Below are 16782 nucleotides of genomic sequence, written 5' to 3' on the forward strand. Positions count from 1 at the left end.
AGGGTTGCAAAGAGTTGGACACAACTTAGCAACTAAACAATACCACTAACATAATAAGTAACCATTAACTTGTCTATACTACAAAAACAAGGTTAAGTTTGTTAAGGGCATACAAAGCTTTTTTTTTTTTAATCTCCTTTTCTGTGTAATCCTTCACAAACAATGGTGATTTATAATTTGACTAAAGAAATACAGAAATTCAAACATTTAACATGATACTTTTCACAAATGAGTTTGTCTGTTTTTCCAATATCAAGTCTCTACTGTAAATAACTCAAGCCTAAGCTAATTTGCTCCAGCTAAACACCCCTGGTGCCTGTTGAAATGAGACTGTCACAGAACAATGGTCATTCATAAACAACATATTTGGGGAAATTTCTGAAACACCAGATTTTGGTACAGCTTGTGCTTTCTCTATTGTCAGTATGTGGTTTTTTCTTTTTTCCCTCTTCTTCCCTGAGATTGGTTGAGAATGGTATCCTTCAGTGCTTCACTCCAGGGGACTCTTTGATGTGACCTTCTCAGAAACAAGTTGACCTCATGCATGAATTTTGTTTCTCCACCCCACCAGAGGCAGCTTCAGTGGAGAAGGGCCTTTGGAAGCCAGGACAATGGAAGGTTTGCAAGACATGGAAGGTTTGGTGGGCAAAGGCTGTTTTGTCAGGTGGGAGTAGGGAGGGAATGAGGCATCATCTGTCCCCCAGGTGGTGCTGTTAATTTGAGTGCTGCATGTGCTCACAACAGTCCTCTTTCATTTGAAGCTATCAGATCAGATCAGTCGCTCAGTCGTGTCTGACTCTTTGCGACTCCATGAACTGCAGCACGCCAGGCCTCCCTGTCCATCACCAACTCCCGGAGTTCACTCAGACTCAAGTCCATCGAGTCAGTAATGCCATCCAGCCATCTCATCCTCTGTCGTCCCCTTCTCCTCTTGCCCCCAATCCCTCCCAGCATCAGAGTCTTTTCCAATGAGTCAACTCTTCGCATGAGGTGGCCAAAGTACTGGAGTTTCAGCTTTAGCATCATTCCTTCCAAAGAAATCCCAGGGCTGATCTCCTTCAGAATGGACTGGTTGGATCTCCTTGCAGTCCAAGGGACTCTCAAGAGTCTTCTCCAACACCACAGTTCAAAAGCATCAATTCTTTTCACCTTGCTTATAGTTTCCTTTGTTGTACAGAAGCTTTTAAGTTTAATTAGGTCCCATTTGTTTATTTTTGCTTTTATTTCCAATATTCTGGGGGTTGGGTCATAGAGGATCCTGCTGTGATGTATGTCGGAGAGTGTTTTGCCTATGTTCTCCTCTAGGAGTTTTATGGTTTCTGGTCTTACGTTTAGATCTTTAATCCATTTTGAGTTTATTTATGTGTATGGTCTTAGAAAGTGCTCTAGTTTCATTCTTTTACAAGTGGTTGACCAGTTTTCCCAGCACCACTTGTTAAAGACATTGTCTTTAATCCATTGTATATTCTTGCCTCCTTTGTCAAAGATAAGGTGTCCATATGTGCGTGGATTTATCTCTGGGCTTTCTATTTTGTTCCATTGATCTATATTTCTGTCTTTGTGCCAGTACCATACTGTCTTGATGACTGTGGCTTTGTAGTAGAGCTTAAAGTCAGGCAGGTTGATTCCTCCAGTTCCATTCTTCTTTCTCAAGATAGCTTTGGCTATTCAAGGTTTTTTGTATTTCCATACAAATTGTGAAATTATTTGTTCTAGTTCTGTGAAGAATACCGTTGGTAGCTTGATAGGGATTGCATTGAATCTATAAATTGCTTTGGGTAGTATACTCATTTTCACTATATTGATTCTTCCAATCCATGAACATGGTATATTTCTCCATCTATTAGTGTCCTCTTTGAATTCTTTCACCAGTGTTTTATAGTTTTCTATATATAGGTCTTTAGTTTCTTTAGGTAGATATATTCCTAAGTATTTTATTCTTTTCGTTGCAATGGTGAACGGAATTGTTTCCTTAATTTCTCTTTCTATTTTCTGATTATTAGTGTATAGGAATACAAGGGATTTCTGTGTGTTGATTATATATCCTGCAACTTTACTATATTCATTGATTAGTTCTAGTAATTTTCTGGTAGATTCTTTAGGGTTTTCTATGTAGAGGTTCATGTCATCTGCAAACAGTGAGAGTTTTACTTCTTCTTTTCCAATTTGGATTCCTTTTATTTCTTTTTCTGCTCTGACTGCTGTGGCCAAAACTTCCAAAACTATGTTGAATAGTAATGGTGAAAGTGGACAGCCTTCAGAATGGGAGAAAATAATAGCAAATGAAGCAACAGACAAACAACTAATCTCAAAAATATACAAGCAACTCCTACAGCTCAACTCCAGAAAAATAAATGACCCAATCAGAAAATGGGCCAAAGAACTAAATAGACATTTCTCCAAAGAAGACATACAGGTGGCTAACAAACACATGAAAAGATGCTCAACATCACTCATTATCAGAGAAATGCAAATCAAAACCACTATGAGGTACCATTTCACGCCAGTCAGAATGGCTGCAATCCAAAAGTCTACAAGCAATAAATGCTGGAGAGGGTGTGGAGAAAAGGGAACCCTCTTACACTGTTGGTGGGAATGCAAACTAGTACAGCCACTATGGAGAACAGTGTGGAGATTCCTTAAAAAACTGGAAATAGAACTGCCTTATGATCCAGCAATCCCACTGCTGGGCATACACACTGAGGAAACCAGAATTGAAAGAGACACGTGTACCCCAGTGTTCATCACAGCACTGTTTATAATAGCCAGGACATGGAAGCAACCTAGATGTCCATCAGCAGATGAATGGATAAGAAAGCTGTAGTACATATACACAATGGAGTATTACTCAGCCATTAAAAAGAATACATTTGAATCAGTTCTAATGAGGTGGATGAAACTGGAGCCTATTATACAGAGTGAAGTAAGCCAGAAAGAAAAACACCAATACAGTATACTAAAACATATATATGGAATTTAGAAAGATGGTAGCAATAACCCTGTATACGAGATAGCAAAAGAGACACTGATGTATAGAACAGTCTTTTGGACTCTGTGGGACAGGGAGAGGGTGGGATGATTTAGGAGAATGGCATTGAAATATGTATAATATCATATATGAAACGAGTCGCCAGTCCAGGTTTGATGCACGATACTGGATGCTTGGGGCTGGTGCACTGGGACGACCCAGAGGGATGGTATGGGGAGGGAGGACGGAGGAGGGTTCAGGATGGGGAACACATTTATACCTGTGGCAGATTCATTTTGATATATGGCAAAACCAATACAATATTGTAAAGTTAAAAAAAAAAAGCATCAGTTCTTCGGCGCTCAGCCTTCTTCACAGTCCAACTCCCACATCCATACATGACCACAGGAAAAACCATAGCCTTGACTAGATGGACCTTTGTTGGCAAGGTAATGTCTTTGCTTTTGAATATGCTATCTAGGTTGGTCATAACTTTCCTTCCAAGGAGTAAGCGTCTTTTAATTTCATGGCTGCAGTCACCATCTGCAGTGATTTTGGAGCCCCCAGAAATAAAGTCTGACACTGTTTCCACTATTTCCCCATCTCTTTGCCATGAAGTGATGGGACCAGATGCCATGATCTTCGTTTTCTGAATGTTGAGCTTTAAGCCAACTTTTTCACTCTCCACTTTCACTTTCATCAAGAGGCTCTTTAGTTCCTCTTCACTTTCTGCCATAAGGGTGTGTCATCAGCATATCTGAGGTTATTGATATTTCTCCCGGCAATCTTGATTCCAGCTTGTGCTTCTTCCAGTCCAGCATTTCTCATGATGTACTCTGCATAGAAGTTAAATAAACAGGGTGACAATATACAGCCTTGATGAACTCCTTTTCCTATTTGGAACCAGTCTGTTGTTCCATGTCCAGTTCTAACTGTTGCTTCCTGACCTGCATACAAGTTTCTCAAGAGGCAGACCAGGTGGTCTGGTATTCCCATCTCTCTCAGAATTTTCCAGAGTTTATTGTGATCCACCCAGTCAAAGGCTTTGGCATAGTCAATAAAGCAGAAATAGATGCTTTTCTGGAACTCTCTTGCTTTTTCCATGATCCAGCGGATGTTGGCAATTTGATCTCTGGTTCCTCTGCCTTTTCTAAAACCAGCTTGAACATCAGGAAGTCACGGTTCACATATTGCTAAAGCCTGGCTTGGAGAATTTTGAGCATTACTTTACTGGCGTGTGAGATGAGTGCAATTGTGCGGTAGTTTGAGCATGCTTTGGCACTGCCTTTCTTTGGGATTGGAGTGAAAACGAACCTTTTCCAGTCCTGTGGCCACTGCTGAGTTTTCCAAATTTGCTGGCATATTGAGTGCAGCACTTTCAGAGCATCATCTTTCAGGATTTGAAATAGCTCAACTGGAATTCCATCACCTCCAGTAGCTTTGTGTGTAGTGATGCTTTCTAAGGCCCACTTGACTTCACATTCCAGGATGTCTGGCTCTAGCTATACTTCTCCTATATTTACTGATAACTGACATTTTTGCAAAGCTTGAAAAATCCTTCTGGTGGGGATACAATGATGATAACCCTCAAAATCTATAGCGGTAGTTTCAGTTTACAATGTGATGATGCTGCTCGTGGGCTCAAGTAGCTGAGAGTGGATTGACAAAGTTACAGGGCGCTGAGTACCTAGCAGAGTGTCCCAAAATCTAGCATTTTTCCCTGCAATGAAGGCCTTCATTCTGATATTTCTGGCACTATTCATTCCTTTATGTGGATTCAAATTTCCATATTGTATCAGGAAGCTTTAATGTTCTTATAATAGAGGTTTGCTTGTGACAAAAACACCCCCCCCCTCTTTTTTTTGGTCTGAAAATATCATCATGCCTTCATTTTTAAAGAATATTTCCACTGAATATACGTTTCTAAATGGACAGTTTTTGTTTTCTTTCAGTATATTAAAGTCATGCCATTGTTCTATATGCTTTGCATTGTTTCTGGTGAGAACTCAGTACTATTTATCTTTGTCTCATAAATGTCTTTTTGTAGATTTTAAAAGATTTTCTCTTTATCATTAGTTTTTCACAGTTTGATTTGATAAGCTTTGGTTTTATAATTTTCCTACTTGGAGTGTTTTTTAGTGTCTTGGATATGTAGATTTATATGTTTATTTACTTGGTATATTTTTAGTCATTATTTTGTTTCTCCTCTCTTCTCATTCTGTGATTCCAGTTACATGTACATAAGACTGCTTAATATTGCCCCAGAGCTCACTGAGGCTCTGGTTCAGTTTCTAACCTTTTTTCTCTCTTTTGCTTCAGTCTGTATAGTTTCCATTGTTTTCAGATTTATTGTTTTTCTGCAGTGTTTCATCTGCTGTTACCCATATCCATTACATTTTTTATTTCATGTATTATTTTTCACCTCTAGAAGTTCTATTTGGTTCTTTTTAAATGTTTCTAGTTTTTTTTCTTTCTTTATGTTGCATTTTCTTTTACATCTTTGAACATATTTATAGTAGCTATGATAAAGTCCTTATCTATTAATTTCATCATTTCTATCATGTTTCTGTTAACTAGTTTTGTATTACACTTTCCTTCTTTGTGACTGGATGATAAACATTGAAACAGTACATTATTTACTGTCTGTGTTTTTTATCGTCCATTTAAAAATGTTAAGGTTTTGTTTTCTGGTTGGTTTGTTTTGCAGTATATTAATTTACATGTGAATCAGCCCAGGCTTTTAGAGGCTTTATTTTTAAGCTTTGTTCAGGTGGATCTAGAGAAGTACTATTATAGGAGTTTCTGCAGTGACAGAAATGTTTTATATCTATACTTTCCAAGATAGTAGCCACCAGTCACATTTGATTAGTAAACACTTGAAATGTGTCTAGTACCTTTAAGGAACTAAATTTTACATTTTATTTTAATTAATTTAAATTCTACTGTATAGGACAGTGCAAGTTTAGAGTTATCTCTGCTGCTACTGCTAAGTCACTTCAGTCATGTCTGACTCTGTGCGACCCCATAGACGGCAGCCCACCAGGCTCCCCCGTCCCTGGGATTCTCCAGGCAAGAACACTGGAGTGGGTTGCCTTTTCCTCATCCAATGCATGAAAGTGAAAAGTGAAAGTGAAGTCGCTCAGTCATGTCCGACTCTTAACGACCCCATGAAAGGCAGCCAACCAGGCTCCTCCGTCCATGGGATTTTCCAGGCAAGAGTACTGGAATGGGGTGCCATTGTCTTCTCCGAGAGTTATCTCTCAGTTCAGTTCAGTTGCTCAGTCATGTCGGACTCTTTGCGACCCCATGAATCGCAGCACGCCAGGCCTCCCTGTCCATCACCAACTCCCAGAGTTCACCCAGACTCACGTCCATTGAGTCAGTGATGCCATCCAGCCATCTCATCCTCTGTCGTCCCTTTCTCCTCCTGCCCCCAATCCCTCTCAGCATCAGAGTCTTTTCCAGTGAGTCAACTCTTCGCATGAGGTGGCCAAAGTACTGGAGTTTCAGCTTTAGCATCATTCCTTCCAAAGAAATCCCAGGGCTGATTTCCTTTAGAATGGACCTGTTGGATCTCCTTGCAGTCCAAGGGACTCTCAAGAGTCTTCTCCAACACCACAGTTCAAAAGCATCAATTCTTCGGCGCTCAGCCTTCTTCACAGTCCAACTCTCACATCCATACCTGACCACTGGAAAAACCATAGCCTTGACTAGACGGACCTTTGTTGGTAAAGTAATGTCTCTGCTTTTGAATATGCTATCTAGGTTGGTCATAGCTTTCCTTCCAAGGAGTAAGCGTCTTTTTATTTCATGGCTGCAATCACCATCTGCAGTGATTTTGGAGCTCCAAAATATAAAGTCTGACACTATTTCCACTATTTCCCCATCTATTTGCCATGAAGTGATGGGACCAGATGCCATGATCTTAATTTTCTGAATGTTGAGCTTTAAGCCAACTTTTTCCCTCTCCTCTTTCACTTTCATCAAGAGGTTCTTTATTTCCTCTTCACTTTCTGCCATAAGGGTGGTGTCATCTGCATACCTGAGGTTATTGATATTTCTCCCAGCAATCTTGATTCCAGCTTGTGCTTCTTCCAGCCCAGCGTTTCTCATGATGTACTCTGCATATAAGTTAAATAAGCAGGGTGACAATATACAGCCTTGACGTACTCCTTTTCCTATTTGGAACCAGTCTGTTGTTCCATGTCCAGTTCTAACTGTTGCTTCCTGACCCGCATACAGGTTTCTCAAGAGGCAGGTCAGGTGGTCTGGTATTCCCATCTCTTTCAGAATTTTCCACAGTTTATTGTGATCCGCACAGTCAAAGGCTTTGGCATAGTCAACAAAGCAGAAATAGATGTTCTTCTGGAACTCTCTTGCTTTTTCGATGATCCAGTGGATGTTGGCAATTTGATCCCTGGTTCCTCTGCCTTTTCTAAAACCAGCTTGAACATCTGGAAGTTCACAGTTCACGTATTGCTGAAGCCTGGCTTGGAGAATTTTGAGCATTAGTTTACTAGCGTGTGAGATGAGTGCAATTGGGTGGTAGTTTGAGCATTCTTTGGCATTGCCTTTCTTTGGGATTGGAATGAAAATGGACCTTTTGCAGTCCTGTGGCCACTGCTGAGTTTTCCAAATTTGCTGGCATATTGAGTGCAGCACTTTCACAGCATCATCTTTTAGGATCTGATATAGCTCAACTGCAATTCCATCACCTCCACTAGCTTTGTGTGTAGTGATGCTTTCTAAGCCCCACTTGACTTCACATTCTAGGATTTGTGTGCTTATTTATCCTTACCCCTTGGAGGTATCGTTCTGAAGTCTCTATACTAAATGCCCTTCAGGTTTGGTGAGGAATCTCTGGTCCATTACAACTTAAATGGACAACTTACAGCTAGTCTCATGTAAGCTACCACAGCTGTTCAGTGTACAGTTCCTCAGTAGTTATTCTTTAGCCAGAAATTGACCTTTGTGACCCTGTGGAGTCTCATCCATATGCAGATTAATACTCAGGTGAACACTCAGGGTACTCCTATGCAGGTTTCTAGAACTCTGTGTGTGTGTGTGTTCTGATGCTCTGCCGCACAGATTCCAGCTTCCTCAGACTCCCTACCCAACTGTCTCTATCTCTTTACCTCAGCGAGATCACCAGCCTCTGCTCGGGTTCCCTGTTCCTGTGCAGCAGCCCATAATATGCCTCCAGGCCGAAAGCTGAGGTGAAACAGGGGTCATCTCATTTGTTTCCCTTCCCTCAAGGATCACAGTAAGGCACGGGCTACTGTTTAGTATTTGAAGAGTTTAGTGTTTTTGTCCAGTTTTCTAGTTGTTTATGGGCTTACTTTGTGGCTCAGCTGGTAAAGAATCCACCTGCAATACGGGAGTCCTGTGTTCAATCCCTCGGTTGGGAAGATTCCCTGGAGAAGAGAAAGGCTACCGACTCTAGTATTCTGGCCTGGAGAATTCCATGGACTATACAGTCAATGGTGTCACAAAGAGTCAGACACAACTGAGCAACTTTCACTCACTCACTAGTTGTTTATGGCAGAGGAACTAGTCTGGCACCAGTTATTCCATCTTGTGTTTTCAAGCCAGTAGACTGTGTCTTACTAACACCTTAGTTCTCAATCCAGTGGTAATGGTTGCTGGCTTTGTTGGAGACTGTAGCACATTAAATTGGAGAGTTTTTTTTTTTTTTAATCCTGGCAAAAGTATGAGTTTTGTTCATTCTTCATAAACATAGCAATTAATGTAGGAATTCTGCTATTTACAAAATGTTCACAACAAATAGTTTCTCAATGTATGTCACAAATTAGTGGCTTAAATTTTTAAGGACTTAGAAGTATAAGTATTGAGACTTTATTTCTACCCTGAGGTGAGAAAGAGGGACAGGTGCAAGTTTGGTGTGTTTTATTTTGAATGGAACAGAATAAACAATCACTATTTTAAAATTCACTCATATCCTCTTCTGTTGTACTATTAACTGCCCAGTAGTAGCCAGTTATTTCCCAGTCTTTACAGCAGCCTACTGAAGAAGACACTATTGTAATCTCCATTTTACACATGAGGAAACTGAGACACAGCGAGGCCAAGCAACGTTAACAGGGTCACACAGCTAGTAAATGGCAAACTGAGATTTGTATGCAGTTACTCTTGCTTCAGCGCCCATGTTTTTAGCTGCAAATTTTCAGAAGATCAAACAATGTGAATACTATCCATATGAGTATTTGAGATATAAATGTTTATACATACATGGTCACTGTATTCCCATTTTCAGATAAACTGCACCTGAAAAAATTAGGTGACTTTCTTTGTGTCACAGATAGTAAAAGATAGATTTGGGATTGAAATGATGTGTGTTTGGGTAAAAGAACTGTTTATGTGAATAGTCATCAAAGTGCTGTTTTTTAAATGAAAAAGTGAAATATTGTAAACAACAATAGAGGTAGTCATTAAGTAAGTCATGGTGTAATGCAAGTGATAAAATACCATACAACTATTTTTTTTTTAATGTTAGAGAATGTAAAAAGGTGGTGGTGGTTTAGTCACTAAGTTGCGTCTGACTCTTGCGACCCCGTGGACACAATGGACCCGAGGTCCACCAGGCTCCTCTGTCCATGGGATTTCCCAGGCAAGCATTTTGGAGTGGGTTGCCATTTCCTTCTCCAGGGGATCTTCCCGACCCAGGGATCAAGCCCACGTCTCCTGCATTGCAGGTAGTGCCTCCATCGCAGGTGATTCCTTACTGCTGAGCCACCAGGGAAGCCCATGTTAAACGATAAATATTTGTTTTAAACATATAAACATTTATGTAAGACCTACTTACCCTTGGTGTATTCCTAAAATGCTGAAATAACCAATGTTTTTGTTGATAAATATATTGAGACTTAAGGTGACTTTGTTCCAAGGAAATAATTTAAGAGGAAAAACTTCGTTTTGTAGTAATTTCTGCTGTAAAATCGACTTTGTTTAAAAATTACTTCTGTTTATCTTCAAGTCTACAAATTCCTATTTTTTCTACCTAACTACTTTCATTTTATCTACTCCAAATATTTACAAAACTAGATTTCCCCTCATAAATGATTTATGTTCAGTTTAATTCTTCTGGAAGCTGTTGGCAGGGGTCTGGTAACCATTAGTTTAAAAAAAAAAAAGACAAAAATTATTTTCAAGGGAAAAACTATGGTTTCCATGTTTTTCAACTTTAAAATCTTTAATCTTCATGTTAAAATAATTAACATGTACAGATTGGCTTTTTATTTGCCTCAGTAGGTGCTATAAGACACTACTTGGCAGAGAATGGTGAGTAAAGAGGCAGAAAAAAGTGAAGGCAGAAAAAAAGAACAGCCCTCTGCCCTTGGTTGCTTTTATGCAGAAGGCATAGGCTTGCACCAGCTGTAAGACTACAGCAGTCGAGCTGAAATCCATAAAGGTGTTACGACTGTCCCTCTTACACCAAAGCAAAGCGAGCTGCGTACCAGCTTCTCAGTAGGTTTGGCTACCTGTGGTGGCTGCCAGTGCAAATTTAGCACAGTCCTGACCCTTTCATTCTGCCCAGGAGAAAGAGCTTTCATACTGACATATCACTTCACAGAGGGTCTTGCAGAGTCTGGAGATGAAGTGGAGATGGCCTCAGACTGAAAAAGGAGTTCCATCTACTTCCATTATTTCCAGTATCATATTGAGGGACTTCCTTTGTGGCAAGTGGTCACCTGGCCTGAGAATTCTAAAGGATATATATATATGAAAGGAGAAGCCTGGCTATTCTCACTCTCAGTCATAGCAGCTATCTCTAAACTCATAATTACTGTGGTTGTTAAACTACTCATACAGAACTGACCTGTGTTATGGAAATTACAGGAATATATAAATATTCCTTCCCTCACATGTTTGCTTTGGGGGAGAAGTTTCATTAGATGCATCCTTCTTTGTGTCTAGAAGTTTGAGTTTAGTGATAGTTATAACCTCTCTAAATCTTTTCCTAGAAGTACAGACCATTATTTTAAATATGATTTTAAATATCAGTGTTTACCTTGTTGAAGAACTATTTTTGCTTGAAATTCATGTTAGAAACAGAAAGATTTCATCATGCTTTTAAATACCCAGATGTGTGATTTTTAAAAATCTTGATATTAAAAAATAACTTGGGAGAACTTGTTTTTGACAATGTTGTCAGATATTAATTACGTTAACATATTATAAAAGCATACATATTCTTCAAGAACTATCGGATGTCCTTGTGATCTTAAAGAAAAAGCAGAAAATACAGATAAGCAAAAAGTACTTTTTTTTTTTTTTTACTATTTCACCTGTTTTTAAGATGCTTATCTTTTCAAATTTTGACATCTCTGAAATCAGAATGTGAAGTTTGATTGCCTTTTTTAGTGGTACGTATCAGTGATTCATCTTAAATTTGATGGGTCTTATTTTCAGTAAAATACAATTACAGATTCATTGTTGTTTGGGGGTATGTGCTGTGTGTGCTCAGTCGTGTCCAACTCTTTGCAGTCCCATGACCGTAGCCCACCAGGCTCCCCTGTCCATGAGATTCTCCAGGCAAGAATTCTGGAGTGGGTTGCCATTTCCTTCTCCAGTTTAGGGGCATCAGTACAATCAGTTCAGTCACTCAGTCATGTCTAACTTTTGTGACCCCTTGAATCCCAGCATGCCAGGCCTCCCTGTCCATCACCAACTCCCAGAGTTTACTCAAACTCATGTCCATCAAGTTGGTGATGCCATACAGCCATCTCATCCTCTGTCGTCCCCTTCTCCTCCTGCCCCCAATCACTCCCAGCATCAGAGTCTTTTTCCAATGAGTCAACTCTTCACATGAGGTGGCCAAAGTACTGGAGTTTCAGCTTTAGCATTAGTCCTTCCCATTAATATTCAGGACCGATTTCCTTTAGAATGGATTGGATCTCCTTGCAGTCCAAGGGACTCTCAAGAGTCTTCTCCAACACCACAGTTGAAAAGCATCAATTCTTTGGCGCTCAGCTTTCTTCACAGTCCAACTCTCACATCCATACATGACCACTGGAAAAACCATAGCCTTGACTAGACGGACCTTTGTTGGCAAAGTAACATCTCTGCTTTTGAATATGCTATCTAGGTTGGTCATAACTTTCCTTCAAGGAGTAAGCATCTTTTAATTTCATGGCTGCAAGCACCATCTGCAGTGATTTTGTAGCCCCAAAAAATAGTCTGACACTGTTTCCACTGTTTTCCCATCTATTTCCCATGAAGTGATGGGACCAGATGCCATGATCTTCGTTTTCTAAATATTGAGCTTTAAGCCACCTTTGTCACTCTCCTCTTTCACTTTCATCAAGAGGCTTTTGAGTTCCTCTTCACTTTCTGCCATAAGGGTGGTGTCATCTGCATATCTGAGGTTATCGATATTTCTCCCGGCAATCTTGATTCCAGCTTGTGCTTCTTCAGCCCAGCATTTCTCATGATGTACTCTGCATAGAAGTTAAATAAGCAGGGTGACAATATACAGCCTTGACGTACTCCTTTTCCTATTTGGAACCAGTCTGCTGTTCCATGTCCAGTTCTAACCGTTGCTTCCTGACCTGCATACAGATTCTCAAGAGGCAGGTCAGGTGGTCTGGTATTTCCACCTCTTTCAGAATTTTCCAGAGTTTATTGTGATCCACACAGTCAAAGGCTTTGGCATAGTCAATAAAGCAGAAGTAGATGTTTTTCTGGAACTCTCTTGCTTTTTTGATGATCCAGCGGATGTTGGCAATTTGATCTCTGGTTCCTCTGCCTTTTCTAAGACCAGCTTGAACATCTGGAAGTCCATGGTTCATGTATTGCTGAAGCCTGGCTTGGAGAATTTTGAGCATTAGTTTACTAGTGTGTGAGATGAGTGCAATTGTTTGGTAGTTTGAGCATTCTTTGGCATTGCCTTTCTGTGGGATTGGAATGAAAACGGACCTTTTCCAGTCCTGTTCCCACTGCTGAGTTTTCCAAATTGGCTGACATATTGAGTGCAGCACTGGAAAAGGTCAGTTTTCATTCCAATCCCAAAGAAAGGCAATGCCAAAGAATGCTCAAACTACCGCACAATTGCACTCATCTCACACGCTAGTAAAGTAATGCTCAAAATTCTCCAAGCCAGGCTTTAGCAATATGTTAACCGTGAACTTCCTGATGTTCAAGCTGGTTTTAGAAAAGGCAGAGGAACCAGAGATCAAATTTCCAACATCCGCTGGATCATCAAAAAAGCAAGAGAGTTCCAGAAAAACATCTACTTCTGCTTTATTGATTATGCCAGAGCCTTTGACTGTGTGGATCACAATAAACTGTGGAAAATTCTGAAAGAAGTGGGAATACCAGACCACCTGACCTGCCTCTTGAGAATCTGTATGCAGGTCAGGAAGCAACGGTTAGAACTGGACATGGAACAGCAGACTGGTTCCAAATAGGAAAAGGAGTACGTCAAGGCTGTATATTGTCACCCTGCTTATTTAACTTATATGCAGAGTACATCATGAGAAACGCTGGGCTGAAGAAGTACAAGCTGGAATCAAGATTGCTGGGAGAAATATCAATAACCTCAGATATGCAGATGACACCACCCTTATGGCAAAAAGTGAAGAGGAACTCAAAAGCCTCTTGATGAAAGTGAAAGAGGAGAGTGAAAAAGTTGGCTTAAAGCTCAATATTTAGAAAACGAAGATCATGGCATCCAGTCCCACCACTTCATGGGAAATATATGGGGAAACAGTGTCAGACTTTATTTTTCTGGGCTCCAAAATCACTACAGATGGTGACTGCAGTCATGAAATTAAAAGACGCTTACTCCTTGGAAGGAAAGTTATGACCAAACGAGATAGCATATTCAAAAGCAGAGATGTTACTTTGCCAACAAAGGTTCATCTAGTCAAGGCTATGGTTTTTCCTGTGGTCATGTATGGATGTGAGAGTTGGACTGTGAAGAAGGCTGAGCGCCGAAGAATTGATGCTTTTGAACTGTGGTGTTGGAAAAGACTCTTGAGAGTCCCTTGGACTGCAAGGAGATCCAACCAGTCCATTCTGAAGGAGATCAGCCCTGGGATTTCTTTGGAAGGAATGATGCTAAAGCTGAAACTCCAGTACTTGGGCCACCTCATGCCAAGAATTGAGTCATTGGAAAAGACTCTGATGCTGGGAGGGATTGGGGGCAGGAGGAGAAGGGGACGACAGAGGATGAGATGGCTGGATGGCATCACTGACTCAATGGACGTGAGTCTGGGTGAACTCCGGGAGTTGGTGAAGACAGGGAGGCCTGGCGTGCTGCGATTCATGGGGTCTCAAAGAGTCGAACACGACTGAGCAACTGATCTGATCTGATTGAGTGCAGCACTTTCACAGCATCATCTTTCAGGATTTAAAATAGCTCAACTGGAATTCCATCACCTCCACTAGCTTTGTTCGTAGTCATGCTTTCTAAGGCCCACTTGACTTCACATTCCTAGGTGAGTGATCACAGCATCGTGATTATCTGGGTCATGAAGATCTTTTTTTACAGTTCTTCTGTGTATTCTTGCCACCTCTTCTTAATATCTTCTGCTTCTGTTAGGTCCATACCATTTCTGTCCTTTATAGAGCCCATCTTTGCATGAAATGTTCCCTTGGTATCTCTAATTTTCTTGAAGAGATCTCTAGTCTTTCCCATTCTGTTGTTTTCCTCTATTTCTTTGAACTGATCGCTGAGGAAGGCTTTCTTATCCTTGCTATTCTTTGGAATTCTGCATTCAGATGCTTATATCTTTCCTTTTCTCCTTTGCTTCTAGCTTCTCTTCTTTTCACAGCTATTTGTAAGACCTCCTCAGACAGCCATTTTGCTTTTTTGCATTTCGTTTTCTTGGGGATGGTCTTGATCCCTGTCTCCTATACAATGTCACAAACCTCATTCCATAGTTCATCAGGCACTCTATCTATCAGATCTAGGCCCTTAAATCTATTTCTCACTTCCACTGTATATTCATAAGGGATTTGATTTAGGTCATACCTGAATGGTCTAGTGGTTTTCCCTACTTTCTTCAATTTAAGTCTGAATTTGGCAATAAGGAGTTCATGGTCTGAGCCACAGTCAGCTCCTGGTTTTGTTTTTGCTGACTGTATAGAGCTTCTCCATCTTTGGCTGCAAAGAATATAATCAATCTGATTTCAGTGTTGACCATCTGGCGATGTCCATGTGTAGAGTCTTCTCTTGTGTTGTTGGAAGAGGGTGTTTGCTATGACCAGTGCATTCTCTTGGCAAAACTCTATTAGCCTTTGCCCTGCTTCATAGATCCTTACAGATAGAATAGCAAATCTGAGTGATAAGAGCTGCATCACACAAATTGCTTGCACTTACTGGAGGAAGCATTTCCAGTAGCAGAGTGCCTTTGTGGAACTAGCGTCTAAGGCATGCTGAACTGTGATTCTGTGTCCGTCCTCCTCCTCACTGCCATACCACTCTGGTGGAAGAAGGAAAATTGATGGGTTTTGGTCCTGGCATGCATTAAATCCCACAGAGAAAAGACTGAAAGGAGCACCTCTCAGAGGCCTTCTCAGCGTCACCTCATCTCCAGTAGTACACATCACTGATTAGTCTCTGAGGCGGTAAATAGCTGTTGTATTTGGAAAAGCTTTTGATAAGAGTGACTTTTATGCTCTTGTATAATATTTCATATCTAGATGTACTAATATTTCATGTTGAGTGGTTTGTTTCACTTCCTGGGAAGTAAGTATCTCTATTTCGTGTTCCCGCCCTTCTTTTTATTATTGTATACCAGGACATAGCTGTTTAATTCAAAATAACATCAATATATAATCAGATAGCTTTTTCAAAGTTACCCTGTATGTATCTATATATTATGTAAATGCAAAGCAAGAATCATGTCTATATGTACTTTATTTTTTCACCAGCTATTTTATTTTTATAAAACCTGTAGTTTGGGTTTTCTTCTAACTAGAAATTTAATTATTTCTTCCATTTATATATGTATGCAGGAAATAATGAAGAATGAAAAATGCAGAGAAGAAATTCAAATGAAAAGCCAAGATTTTTATGAAAAAGAAAAGCTTCTTCAGGAGGAGAGCAACAAGGAACTTCCTCCACCAGTTCAAACTCAGATTAAAGGGCATGCCTCTGCTCCATACTTTGGAAAAGACGAACCCTCAGTGAGTCCCACCAGCACTGGCAGAACCTTTCAGCCAGGATCCTGGATGCCGCATGGTGACAAGGGCCACAGTCAATGAGCCTACTGTGGTACAGTTTTATTTATATGTATGTGACTATTTTAACAAATAAAAGTAAAAAGTTACTTTGTGCTTTCCATCTCTACTCTAGTTCTCTTTTCCCTTAAGCTTAAGATCTTGCTTTCACTGTTGTGTAAGTGTGAGATTATCAACCATCAAAACCTAACTTCTTGTAGACTTAAATCCTTCACTTGGTTTATTCAATCATCATTCCGTTTATGAATTTGCTTAGTTTTTTCCTCTTTTATTTGTTTCCATATATCTTGGTAGAAATGGTAAGGGTAAATAAATATTGAGCTCAGAAGACTGCTATTTCTAAAGACTCTAAAGGACTAATTTCTATAATTCTAAAGGATCTATAGGAATTAGAGAATATGGAAATTCTGTTTATGAATTGTCTTAGATTTTTCCCTCTTTGGATTGCTCCCATATGTCTAAGTAGAAACGGTAAGGGTAAATATTGAGCTTAGAAGTAAAGACTGCTATTTCTATAGATTCTAAAGGATTCTAAAGGACTATAATTTCTATAGATTCTAAAGGACAGTAAGATTCTAAAGGACTAATCAAAAACATGAACTTGGATG

The 16782-nt window shown here is 40.0% G+C and overlaps 1 protein-coding gene across 6 annotated transcripts in view; it reads left to right on the forward strand.

Moving 5' to 3' along the window:
• The window catches only part of NDUFAF2 (NADH:ubiquinone oxidoreductase complex assembly factor 2), a 171560-nt gene extending 155297 nt beyond the window's left edge, over positions 1–16263 (forward strand). For all 6 annotated transcript variants that reach the window (XM_086362604.1, XM_086362606.1, XM_086362605.1 and 3 more), the window contains one exon: positions 15950–16263. In XM_086362604.1, coding sequence (XP_086218730.1) covers positions 15950–16198 — 249 coding nt within the window. In that variant the 3' untranslated portion in view covers positions 16199–16263. The remainder of the gene's footprint in view (positions 1–15949) is intronic.
• Positions 16264–16782: the final 519 nt, after the last annotated feature.

Source organism: Bos grunniens, chromosome 20, assembly GCF_055505025.1.
Source record: "Bos grunniens cultivar Pamir isolate PY7600 chromosome 20, Bosgru_T2T1.0, whole genome shotgun sequence".
Lineage (NCBI taxonomy): Eukaryota > Metazoa > Chordata > Mammalia > Artiodactyla > Bovidae > Bos > Bos grunniens.